The 12996-nt window shown below is 55.4% G+C and overlaps 1 protein-coding gene across 1 annotated transcript; it reads right to left on the reverse strand.

The window, feature by feature from the left end:
* Nucleotides 1-7389: 7389 nt before the first annotated feature.
* Nucleotides 7390-10841, reverse strand: Krt35 (keratin 35). The gene is made up of 7 exons (XM_003466969.3): nt 10321-10841; nt 9657-9739; nt 9347-9503; nt 9105-9266; nt 8714-8839; nt 8108-8328; nt 7390-7830 (listed from the first exon to the last, which is right to left on the reverse strand). Exons 1-7 carry the CDS (start codon nt 10783-10785, stop codon nt 7683-7685), a joined length of 1362 nt encoding a protein of 453 aa, XP_003467017.1. The 5' UTR covers nt 10786-10841; the 3' UTR covers nt 7390-7682.
* Between the last annotated feature and the right edge of the window lie 2155 nt (nt 10842-12996).

Raw genomic sequence — 12996 nt, forward strand, 5'->3', positions numbered from 1 at the left:
TAAGAAAGACCCAACCATGAGGAATAAGGTACTTTCCACCGTCCGTGTTCTAGTTCAGAAAGAACCAAGAACAACTATGTCTCTCTCTGTTTCTAGGGCACGATCCCTCCCTACCAAAGTCAAAAAAGAAAAAAGGAAATGTGGAGAATTCATAGTTCTGATTCCAAAAGTTAGCACAGCAGGTACCTCAACAGAAACCATAATGCACAGGAGAGTTTGCCGTAAAGGGTTTTGAGCCCTAAAGAAAATAATGTCCGACTCATGCTGATCAACCCTGCAAAACCATCTTACAAAACTGATGGTGAAGTGGGGTAGTTTTATGACAAAGGGCACCAAACCAGCATTCCAAAAGCCATCCTTCAAGGAGATTAGGAAGCTCACAATGCCAGAAGGTCTAATAGGACAAGTACACCAGGCAGTGTGAGTAGTTAACCAGACGGGGGAAAAGAAAAACCAGAAGGGGGAAAGGAAACTAACACTGTAACAGGAAGAACTCAGCACCTTTTGGGACTAACTCCCACTGTGGAGGTCTCAGTTCCACACCTGAAAAATACAGATCGGCCAAATGGATAAGAACAAAACTCACCAGTGTGATGTGTCAGTAAATACACTCAACCCTAAAAGGTATTTGTAGATCAAAGCTTAAAGGATGGAAAACAGTATTCCATGCAATTTGAACCCCAGAACAAGCTATTCCATTTACAGAGAAAGTGAACTTCACACCAAGACTGATCACATGTGACACAGAAGGTCAAGGAAATATTTCAGCAGGAAGAGATAACAATTATAAACATATATGCACCAAACACACTGCACACACCACTTTATAAAACAAACAAGACTGATCACATAAACATGAATATGATTATAGTATGGGAACTCAGTGCACTGCCAGCATGCATAGACAGATCAACTAGACAAGAAAAAGATGGAAATAAATCTCAAAGTTAAAATAAATGGATCTTATAGGCATCTAAAGAGTGTTCAAGAAGAACAAAACACAGTCTTCTCCATAACCCATGGAACTTTCTCCAAAACAGACCATGTGCTAGCCTATATCACAGACTACAAAAACAACCTTGAAAGTCTTACGGTACTGGAGGAAACCACATGAGTAAAAGGGAAAGAATCATAATCCCTGACTTGAAAATATATGAAAGTTCCAGTGACAAAAGCAGCTCGGTGCTAGCACGAAAACAGACACGAGGTTGATGTAACAGTTGAGGACCCAGGGACAGTGACTGGCACCCTTAGCTGTCTGACCTTTGACAAAGGAGCCAATAACATACACCCAGGGAAGACAGCTTCTTTGATAAATGTTGCTGGAAAAACTGGATGCAGAAAATCGAATCCAGACCCATCTCTCCAGGTGGCCTACATACAATGTAAAGGAGGAGAAGAGGTTCGCTCTTGCCCCTTTTTCTCCTGCTGCTTTTGCTGGCTGCTGCTTTGAAGTATTGCCTGAGTGCCACAGCAGGCTGCCTCGGAGCCAGCTGAGTTTGGACTGGAACCTCCACAAACAGTGAGCTAAGTAATCCTCTCCCTCCTTCACTTTGGGTGTCGAGTATTTTCTGCCAGCAATAAGACCTTTTTCCCAGAAAGTGCAATCTTCAGCTGCTAACGAAACTGCTTTTAATAAAGTGGTACAGGCTTCTAAAAACGAGGTTTGCTAACCTCTCACTTGTCTTTGCATAGAGTTTATTGCACTCAGGATAAACCAGTGCTTCGTGTGGAGCCACACCCACGGGGGGAGCTGTAGTTCCACTGCCCAGGTTCTCTCTTGGCAATGCCAGGATCAGAGCATCCATCTGCTAGGTGGCTGAGGTCCAGGAGGGCCCTGCCACACCACTGTGGTCTTTGGAAACCCCACCAAGCCGGGCACCAGAAGAGGAGAAGCTCTCTCAGAAAACGTGAGGGAGGTGAGGCCAATCTGGCAGGAGGCAGAGCTCAAGCGGAGAGTAAGCAATGGGGAGCAGCTGTAGGCACAGATGGAGTTTGGTTCATCTACCTGGTGCACTCTTCCAGCTGTGCAGCTGGCTTCCTGGTGGTAAACAGTAAATATGCCAGCCTTTGCCAGCCACCGAGTCTCTGTGCAAAGTAGCTACTCAGCTCTGCCTTGGGGACAGTACACTCACAGAGCAGTGTGGCTGTGTTCCAATAAAACTCCACAGCTCAATGCATGAGGCCTAAAATTTGGATCCAGTCCACTCTGGAGCCAGAAGGCTGGAGCAGCAGGTGGCACCTGCTCTCAGCCACTGGTTCCTCCTCTATGAGGACACTTAGACAAGGCTGGAATCACAAAGCACTGTGCTGCCCTGTGCTTCTCCTGCTTCTGTTGTTTCTGAACTTGGCCTTCAGAAGGCCCCAGAAAGTGACTCAGCTCCATTCGTCATGGGGCAAAACCAGAGATGGGAAATTCTTCTTCTCATCAATGAAGGACTTAAACTATTCAGGCCCTGTGACAGACGTTGTATCCCAACAACTCTGTGAGGTTTGCCTATTTCTGGAGGCGGGAGGCTGAGACACACAGGCACCAAATCTTCCAGGATCATGTGGATCCTGGAAGCAGCGCTGGGATCCTAGCCCAGGTTTCTGAAGCCAAAGCTGCCTGTCTTTCCATTACGTGACATGCCCATTTGTGTGGGTGTTTACTTTCCATGGCTCAGGGAGACTCCTACTGACAGAGAGAGTGAACCTGGGTCTTGGTTACTTTTCTCTCATTGCTGAAACAAAATACCCAACATCCAAAATTAAGGAAGGAAAGGTTTGTTTAGCTCAAGGTCTGTGGAGGTTTCTCTCTGTAATCCGCTGGCTTCACAGCAGTCTGCCGTGGCACAGGGGTGACATTTCAAGGTGGCAGAAGACAGCAAAAGCAGCAAGAGCAAAAGGGGAAAAAACAACCCTCTTTCCCTCCCTTATATTGTAAGCAGCTAACCCCACCGCATCCCAGGGCACATACAGCACCCACACCATCTCCCTGCCCTCCTCCTACACAGGATAAGGACTTACAAAGTGAGGCTCCTGGCCCCTGCTGAGTCACTTAAATTTCTAAACTTCTCCAGTTGACACAATGTATCAACACACTGAAAGACAGGCAACAGAAGAGCTCAGGAACTTCCTGTATGGCCAAAAGGAGTGTCTGAATCTCTTATTATCAGTGGTTTCCCCAGCCATAGCCTAGAAGAGCCTACTGTGATCCATGTAGTTCAGGGTCTGTAAACCACCCATCTCCCAGCCTCTGTACCCTGCTCCTGGCTCTTCCAGCTGCCTGCCACCCTCTGGCCAGGCAGCTCTACCCACTTCCTCCCCCAGAGAAAGCACCACGTCATCTAGTGACCCCCGGGAAAGTTACATCTCTGAAAAGCCCATCCTTTCTTTCCTGCTCCAAGAGGACCCCCAACACCTACCTGTGGGATTTCCTGCAAACATCAGAGCTGCCAAAGTCCTCATGGTGGCCCTATGGTGACCCTGCCCACATCTCCCTGTAAACCCAGGTTAGTCAAACCCAAATATTTTCGTAGGAGGGCAGAGTTCCTCTGAGACCCTCCACATGGGGGACACCCCAGGAGCCGGTAGGGCCATGTGTTTCCCAGAGTCCACACCCTGGCTTCTTTACCCATCTCTGAGAGAGATGGGCTGGACGGGAGGATGGACAGCTTTGCCGGCTCTCTTGGACACACCACCCAGACCTGGAAGGCGGTGGTCATCTGTGTCCAGCAGGAACCGTGGGCTGCAAAGGGTGGTTTCATATAAAAAGTTTCACAAACCATTGAGTGGGCAGGCAGGTCTTGGCAAGTTTCAGGGACTCACAGGTCTGCAAACAAGGGCTGAGTGGACGTAGTGGGGACGAACTGGGGGAAGGAGCCCACAGAAGTCCTCGGAAGGTCCCAGGGCCTGGCTTTCGGGCTGCAGCTCCTGTGTGGTTGTCTCTGCTCAGCCACTGGCTGCAGCCTACAGTGTGGAGATTCTGAGGCCAGCTACACTACATTTTAAAGGACGTGCTGTCCCCAGGAAAACCTCACAGGACGCCCTTGTGAGGGAAATAAAGAAGGGGAAATTGCATATGAGCCTGGAGTCATCAAAAACCCCAGTGTCTGGAGACCTGTGGGGTGGGCATCCACACATCTGGCTTCAGCTCCCACCTGCTGGCTTTGTGTCCCTGAGATCATCTTTCCTGTCCTCAAGGTCTTGGGCTCCTCACTGGTGAAACAGGAGAGGCTGGGCAGGGTGGTCGAGAAAACACCGTCTAGTCCTGTAGGACCTTCTTTAGCGTCCCCTTCTGTGACGCTGGTCTTGTCCTATCCCCGGCACCATCACCCCCATGGGGCCAGTGAGACTGAGAAACTGATTTTTCCCCATTCTATCTCATACAAGTTAATTAAATATTAATTATCTACCTGTAGCTGTGGCCACCATATTGGACAGAACAGGGCTCTAGATCCAAGGATCTGGTCTGCCCTGCCTGATGGGTGTATCCAGCAAAGAATGTGGTGGGGAAGTTTTGCACAGAAAGCGTTACTGCTCAGCACAGTTGGGAAGAAACCCGGGGAGCCCCTCGCTCTGGGCTTTGCAGGGCACAGACCACCTGCCCATCCTCCAGAGCCACAGCAGAATACCAGTGTCTCTGCCATCAGGCCAGCAGCCCCATCTGCCAGGCCCGCTTGCAGGATCCTGTCTGGGGAGCCCCAGGCGGCCACCTTTCATCACTTCTTGGCAAGGCCAGAGGGCGGATACTTAATACAGATATCATCTCAGCTCATTAAGGAAGAGCTGTGCGGGAGGGAGAGCTTCCAGCTGTGGTTCTGTCTCTCTCCTCCTCCCCTGCTGTGGCCCATCCCTGCTCTGCACCCCCACATGGAGGCCCTCCCCTTCCTGGCCACCACCACTGTCTTCACTGGGACCCTGTCCACGCTTCTACCTGTGCCTCTGCCACCCAGGGATGCTCTCTGGTCGCATCACCCTTTGGCCCCCATCCTGCCGCAGCCCTCCCTCCACCTGTGGGGTGTGGGAGCTGGGCTACTCCCCTGGGAAAGCAGGTCAGTGTCACGGACATCTGCAGGGGACAAGTGTCTACCTGATGTCCTGAGCTATCAAGGACAATATAGCCTGTGGTCTGGGAGCAGCCCGGAAATGACTGCTTTTACTTTCTGCTCTGGTGGACAGGTGGCTCACTTGGGACTGCAGAGCACAGAAGCAGCGCACATCAGCTGCACCCCCAGTGGGGACGCTCTGCAGCCGCAGCCGAGCTAAGCCAGGGTCAGGCATCGCCTTCTCGGGAGCACCCTCACGTGTCCTCTGGCTTAAAGTCCGGGCTGTCGGGCATGGAAGGAAACACAGTGTGTTTCCTTCCATGCCCGACAGCCCTCTCACTGCTTCGGAAGAGTCAAAGCAGTGACATAGCCGCGAAAGTCACCTCGCAACATCGGGAAAGTCACTGCGCCTGTCTAGGCCTCACGGCCCTTGAAAGCACTTCAGCACCAAACCTGTTGGATTTTCTGTCGCAATCGCAATCCCAGCACATTTGAAAGCCACTTCCGCTATTAGACAAAACAAAACCAAGCAAGTAAGTGAGCAGCGATACAGGCGGAATCGCGTGCATCTGCCTGCACTGCTGCGTGCGCAGGCGCATGTGCACAAAATAACAAGGGGATGGGCGTAACTGTAGAGGAATAAATAGAGAACCAAAAACTTTTTTTGGAAATAAAAACATAACTGAAATTTAAAATTTGGTACAAATGTTTGACATTAAAGGAGCAGAATGAGGGCTGGGGATTTAGCTCAGTGGTTCAAGCGCCTGCCTGGTAAGTGCGAGGTGGTAAGTTTGATCCCTGGTACCACAAAAAAAAAGGATCGGAAAGGTAGAGGTGAGGACGTGTCACCCTACACAGGCTGGTGTAAGGGCAGAGTCAGGGCCACCCTGAAGCCCCTGCTCCCAGTTGGCCAAGCGCCCTCCACCTGAAGAACAAGACTGTACCCCTAGAGAGCCTTCAAACACCCCAGTACTGGGTCACCTCCCAGGCCCACTAAGGCATAGCTGGTGGTCAGAACAGGCACAAGTCATTTCTGAAGCTCTCTGGGCCATCCCGTTGCATAGCCAAAGCCCAGACCACCTGCTGCACTGGAAACCAGGTCAGAACTGCAAAGCCCTGATTGGCTCATCTCTATCTGGAAGGAAGTGTAGATGGGCCCGAAAGGGGCTTGGGCCAATAGGAAAGCCGTAAAGAGCATGAAATGTTGCTGGACCAGTGTGTCACGAGCACATCCTGTCCTGCCATGACGTCCCTCACAACCTCTCAGACCTGGGACTAGGTGATAAGTCGGCCACTACCTGGCCACCCTAGCCAGCCTGCTTTACCTTGGGCATCGCTGCCCAGCAGGAAACCACAGAAGCAAAATTCCAGCCATGGGAAATGTGGCTGCAGTCCAGACTGGACTGAAAGAGAGTGGACGCTGCCCAGTGTCCAGATGCCCATGGTCCGCTCAGTGAAGCATTAGGGACATTACAGGACCAGAAGTGCTACAGTCTCTAATTTTCTCCGGAGGAAGCTGAGACGCAAAAAGCCACCGTGACCTGCCGGGGCTGCTAAACACGCCAGGGACTGCGGCTGGGACTCAACCCCGTCTGACTCCGAGTTCAGCACCCAAACACAGTGGGGAGATCCCTCAGCATGCACTGAGTTATCCATTGGATTTACGGGTGACACGTGGATGGACATGGGGGTTTCCAGAGCCTCCCCTGAGTCTGCCTGTGTCCAGAACATTCTTTGCAAATGCCCAAGGCAGATTCAAGCCCTGTGCATCCCCGCAGGGAAGGGGCAAGGGTGAAGATGGCTTTGCTAAGCCAACAGGAAGGACAGCACCTTCCCTACACTGAGGGGGGGACCTTGCTCCACCAAGGTAGGGCAGGAAAAAGTAGCAAGGGCCAGTCCTTCCTGCCCCTCCCTTATGGGCAAGCCCCGCCCCTGGCACCTACCCTCGACCCATGCTTGCCAGGGCTCAGACAGCGTTCTCCAGAGGTGGGGGAGAATGGCCCTGAGGGTGCCACCCCCTACTAGGAGCCCGAAGCTGGAATGGTGCAGACTGCAGGGCGCTGGGGCTGGCAGCGGGTTGGGAGGAGTCCACTGTGAACTCGGGGAGCTGGTCAGACCCCCAAAGGGCAGGGCTCAGACCAAGTGGGCTGTCAGGCGCCGTGCATACCAGCACAGATCCTGAGAAAGGTCTGGCCACACCTGTCACCACACCAGGAACTTGGAGAGAGGTCTTCCTCAGGGACCCCAAGCAAGAAGTTTCACTGTCAACCTCTGCCCAGTCCGATCAGGGACACAGTGACCCTGTCATCCCCAGGGTCATCAACCTAAGCCCAGCAGAGACACAAACCAACACAGGAACCATGGGACAAAAGCACTTTATTATCCCACCCTCAGGAGCCCTGTGCCGCCTCTGAGAGTCTTCTGGAACATGCAGGAAGCAAGATTGACCAGAATCTGGCAGACACCAGAGACCCCACGCCACTGATCACCAGGCTCCAGGCTCCAGAATGGAGCCATCAGGGCAGCCGCCTTTGCGCCCGGCTCCGAAACACCAGCTCAGATCTGCAGCTGCACAGAGCGGGGAGTCAGCTGTGTGTTGGGGTGAGTAGAAGCCAGCTCCAATGGGGCCTGGGCCTTGCAGCTCAGCCACTTTCAGAAGCGGCCCCCAGAGCAGGGCACGTAGACAGGGCGGGGGCTGCCGGTGGTGCGGGCAGTGACGGAGCTGCAAGAGGCCGCAGGCAGGCAGGGCAGGCAGGACTTAGAGGGTGAGAGGTCAGCGGCACATGGGTTGCAGGGGAGCCTAGGAGACAGAAGGAACCGGGGGTTCCTATGATTTCCCGTTGCTGATCTCACGATTTCCGAGCAGATCCCAGAATGTGCAAACCGCACAGGGAGGGGGCACCTCAAAGATCTCCTAGTCCTGCCCCCTGTGTTTTATCAAGAGCAGAAAGAGAGACCCAGAGGGGAAGGGGCCAGATGGAGTCACATGAGGACACTGCCCAGGGTCAGAGCTCCTCCTGGACCCTGTGTCATCTCCCCAGTACCTCCCAGGCTGCAGGGACCCTGCGTGAACTCACTTGCTGTCCTCACTCTCCAGCAGTCCCCGGTACGTGTTGATCTCGCCCTCCAGCCTCGCCCGCACGTCCAGCAGCACTTGGTACTCCTCGTTCTGCCGCTCCAGGTCACCCCGGATCTCCGCCAGCTGCGACTCCACATTTATGATCAGGTGCTGCACCTGCGCCAGCTGGGCACTGTAGCGGGACTCAGTCTCCATCAGGCTGGACTCCAGAGCATCTCTCTGAGGAGGAGAAAGAAGTTAGACCAAGAAGGAACGAGGAGGAGCCCTCTGGCTGTCAAGTACAGAAACTCAGAGAATCACTTTGAATGGTGGCAAACCACAGCCAGGCGTCTCCCTGGCAAACCCGCTGGGGTAGCCAGCTGCTCCCAGAGAGAACCCCAATCTAACGCACCTCGGAGTAGCTGACAATTGCCCCAGAAGAGGAGCTACAAGTGGCATGTGTCAGTTGCTCTGGGAGTCTTGTCTTCCCCCACCGGGCAGCTGTGACTGGGCTTCGCCTTCCTCCCTGCCTGGCTCAGAGAAGCCCAGGTGCTCAAGAACTGTGCTCCTGTCACCTGCCCACAGGCAGAGCTTGGAGCTGGGCACCATGCACCGCAGGGCTCACCGTGCTGTGCTGGGCCTGCAGCTCGATCTCCAGGGCGTTGACCGTGCGTCTCAGCTCGATGATCTCTGCCTGGTAGCTCTGCAGCTGCTCTGAGCTTGACACCACCTGCTTGTTCAGTTCCTCAGTCTGCAACGCACACACACACACAGAGAACCTGGTCAGGAGCCTTCGAGGCCCGGTCTCTAAGGCCCCCAGAGCTACGTAGAACCAGGAGTCTGGAAGGCCCTGTGTCCCCAGCCCAATTCAATCCCGGCATCTGGGCTGCACAGAGGACAGCATTCAGCCCAAGGAGACCCCAGGAGGTCCACGCCATGCGAACCCAATCCCAGCTAGGTTTCTTGACTGGGTGCTAGGTTGCTTCCGTGTACCCTGACGACACCTCCGCTCCTACCTGGGTGTCAAACCAGTCCTCAGCCTCCCGGCGGTTGTTCTCTACTAGCGTCTCATACTGGCACCGCATCTCATTCAGAACGCGGTTCAGGTCCACAGGCGGGGCTGCGTCCACCTCCACGTTGAGCCGGTCACCGAGCTGGCAGCGCAGGGAGTTCACCTCCTGCAGTGTGGACCAAGGTCAGTACCGAGTTTATGGTTGGCTGCTTCCTGGGCTCACCTCCTGCTCCTCCCCACACCCACCTCTTCGTGGTTCTTCTTGAGGCACAGCAGCTCCTCCTTCAGTGACTCCACCTGCGCCTCCAGGTCGGACTTGCACAGGGTCAGATCGTCCAGGATGCGTCGAAGGCCATTGATGTCCGACTCCACCAGCTGCCGCAGGGACAGCTCAGTCTCGTACCTGTGGGCGCAGTGCAGAGCACCTGAAACTGCCTTTCCTTTGGCACTCGGCTCCCACTCCAGAGCAGCCTGGCATGAGTCCTCCTTTGAGCCTCAGGACTGGTGCAAGCAGCACAGATCCGCCAGCCCCAACCAAGGTGGACAGGGCACTCACTTGGTCCTGAAGTCATCAGCAGCCAGCTTGGCATTGTCGATCTGCACCACCAGCCGGGCATTCTCAGCCTTGTTGCTCAGGATCTGGGGACGGAAGGAAGTGACTTCAGCACACGAAAGGACATTGCTGCTCTGGGAGCACCCAGAGTTGGCAGGTGCTGCTCCTGGAGAAAGGTGCTTGCCTGCCATGGCCTCCAGCAGGGCTCGTGGGCAGTGCAGGGTCAGACTGTGGGACCTCCAAGGTCCACCCCAGAGAGGCCCAGGCTGGAGAGAAGGTGTGGCCACACTGCAGAAATGGTCCACCCTGGTACAACGCGGCTTCTTCCTGCCTTGCTTCCAGGCCTGCTGGGGCCCGAGGCAGGGACCCTCTGGTCCTAAATGGTCCCTCTCCACACCTAGCTGTGACCTTCAAGCACTGGGTGCTGGACAAGAAGGAAACCTAGGGATTGACTTAGGGGCAACCTAAACCTTAAAAAATTAAGAAATCAAACTCAAAATTCTCAGCAGTACTAAAGGTCACACTGGCGGCCACTTCAGAGAGCGTGTGTGAAGGTTCTGATTCTAACTGTCCTTGGGGCCCGTTGCCCAGCCAGAGCCCTGCTGTCTTCACGTGTCTTCTGATGACACCAGGTTCCCGGGTACCCACACACGCCCCCGCCCCTCACCTTCTTCTGCAGCTCCTCGATGGCTTGGAAGTAGGATTGATAGTCAGGACGCATGTATGGCACCTGCTGCTCGCACCAGTCCCGGATGCGGCCCTCCAACTCCGCGTTCTCCCGCTCCAGCTGCCGCACCTTCTCCAGGTAGCTGGCCAGGCGCTCGTTCAGGAACTGCATGGTCTCCTTCTCACTGCCCGTGAGCTCACCCTCCCCGAACCAGCTGCCCCCGGCCACGCTGTAGCTGGTAGCAAAGCTCCCGGTGGGGAAGTAGGGGCCAGGGAGGCAGCTGGCAGCCCCGTAGCTGCTTCTGCCCAGCCCCGCCGGGCACACGGAGAAGCTGCGGGGCCCATGGGACAGCTTGCAGGAGCTGCTGGAGTACATGGTGGCCACGCGGGTAGAGCCCGAGGCCGCCCCTGCAGGGCTCTTGAGGGACCCCGAGGAGAAGCTGGCCTTGTGGCACTTGGAAGCCATGGCCGCAGCTGGAGGACGTGAGTGGTGGAGATCTGACCCCAGACACCCTGACTCAGGAGCACCCCGAGGATTTATACCTCCGCCCCGGTGGGGTGGGCCAGGCCTTACAAAGCGTTCTCTCCTCGTTAAAGTTAATTCCACTTTTTACCGAAACCCCTCATTACCCTGTTAGCTCCCCAACATTTCCCGGCCTCATAAACCTGGAGCTGCTGGACGGTGGCGGCTGCAGAGAGACTCCCGCCCACTGCCCTGTACCTGGGAAGGCAGGGCCGTCTCAGTTCTTCAAAGGGGCCCTCATCAGCCAGGGCTCCCCGGGCCCCTGGCGTGGGAGTCTGCCGCCAGCCATCCTCTCCAGCTTCACCCACTTTGATGGGCTGGCAGAGGGAAGAGCAGGGGGTAGGGGACTTTCAGCCACAATGAGCTTAGGGGATCTAGAAAATACCCCACTGGCCCAGAAGCCCTGACCAGGGTGACCCATTCTCCCAGGTTCCCCAGCGCTGTGCTGTTTTGAAGGTAGGGGCATAATAGACAACTGGTCGACCCCAACATGTGGGCCCTCGATGGACAGGTCCTGTCCCGGCTGGGGAATCTGTTCTGATGGAGGAGCCCACGACTGGGAGCCAGTTCACCGGGCACCTCCCCATGCTGACATCTAGACCCCCACCTCTTGGGTGGCCCTGGGTGGGCTGTGGAGAAGACTTCTGGCTGGATGCCTGGGTGTGCAGCCCAGAGCCTGCCCTTCCTGGTTGTAACTCTACTGGGGGAGGGAGTGGCCAGCAGTGCCTGGGCAGCTCCCCAAGGCCACTGCCAAGGGCCACCTTCCAGGCAAGTGAGACCTGCAGGGGATGTCTGGGGAGCCCTACAGACGCTGGTTCTGTAGCTTGGGACCCTGTGACACCAATTATCTTCCCATGCGGACGATGACCATGAACTGGGCACTATGCACCCCCCTCACACTCATCTCCCTTCGTCCCCAGAGCAAGCAGCGCTGCTCCCCTGAAGTCAGGCTTCTCTGCACGAGCTGCAGGCACCAAGATCCTGGGGTGGTGAGTCAGTCCTAGAGTCCTGGAGTCAGCCCAGGGTCCTCCCTACCCATGGACTCCACAGAGGCCACAGAGAACAGCAAGGGGGTGACCGGGGGGAGTCACACCCACTGGCGTCAGTAAGACAGTGCAGCATGGTGACCACTGGACTCAGGGGTTCAAATCCCAGCCCTGCCAGACTGACGGACCTCATGGCCCTGTCTGTCTCGTCCTCTATAAAGTGGGAGGAAAGTAACAGCCCCTGTGCCCTAAGCTGCCACCAGAAGTGAGTTTGGAGAATCTCAAGCAGCACCTGCTCCTCTAAGTGTCCCCGAGGCCAGCTTCTGGGACTTCTGGTCACCACAAGCCAAAGTCACTAGGGCATGTGAATGGGCTCTGGGCACACAAGCCATCATCCCCCAGGCCAGATGGGTTGGGGACTTCGGGCACAGCTCTCATGAGTCATCCTGCCCTTCCCACGCCAGGTCCTAGTGTACCAAACACTGGCCCAGCGCAATCTGAGGTCCCACGGTGGCCTCAGCCTCCTCCTTGGAGATCCAGGACTCAGTGCAAAGCACACAGCAAAGCCCAAGGCCTGGCTGAGCCCTAGACAGTGTCTGTGTCTCCCACCCTGTGGGTGCAGGGTCCACCTGGCCCTAAGAAGCCAGGGCCTCCTGAGCACTTGATGGGCCACCCTGGAGCCCTAAGATCCAGAGAGGCTGAAGCAGAAAAGCCTGAAAAGGCCCACACCCTGTGACCCCTGGAGACAAGGGGGTTCCCAGGTAAAGCTCCATGCCTCAGTCCTCAAATTCAACTTTTTGAGGCTCACATTCCCTATGGACCCAATTCACAGATGAGTAAACTGAGCCAGGGAATAGTAAAGTCAACAGAATAAGCCGCTGGCCAGGCATGCTGTGTCCTTAAAATCCTGCATCCCAGACATGGACAGAAGGATGCAGACTCCTTCAGGAGGACCCAACACTCCTCCCAGCCTCAGGACCTAGTCCTAGCCAGGCTCTTCCCTGGAGCCCACTGTGCCCTTCCAATGCTGAGTGCCATGGTGGTGACTGGTGACTAGAGGGTCTTTGTCCCACCTGTTAGCCGCCATCCTCTGACTGTCCTGCCCTCCAGCCCATCTTTGCAGGATGCCGGGGTGGGGGGACGGCCCTGGGGACAAATGGACCTGAAG

Source organism: Cavia porcellus, unplaced genomic scaffold (assembly GCF_034190915.1).
Source record: "Cavia porcellus strain 051 isolate PalLab524CR breed Dunkin Hartley unplaced genomic scaffold, mCavPor4.1 scaffold_6, whole genome shotgun sequence".
NCBI classification, from domain to species: Eukaryota; Metazoa; Chordata; class Mammalia; order Rodentia; family Caviidae; genus Cavia; species Cavia porcellus.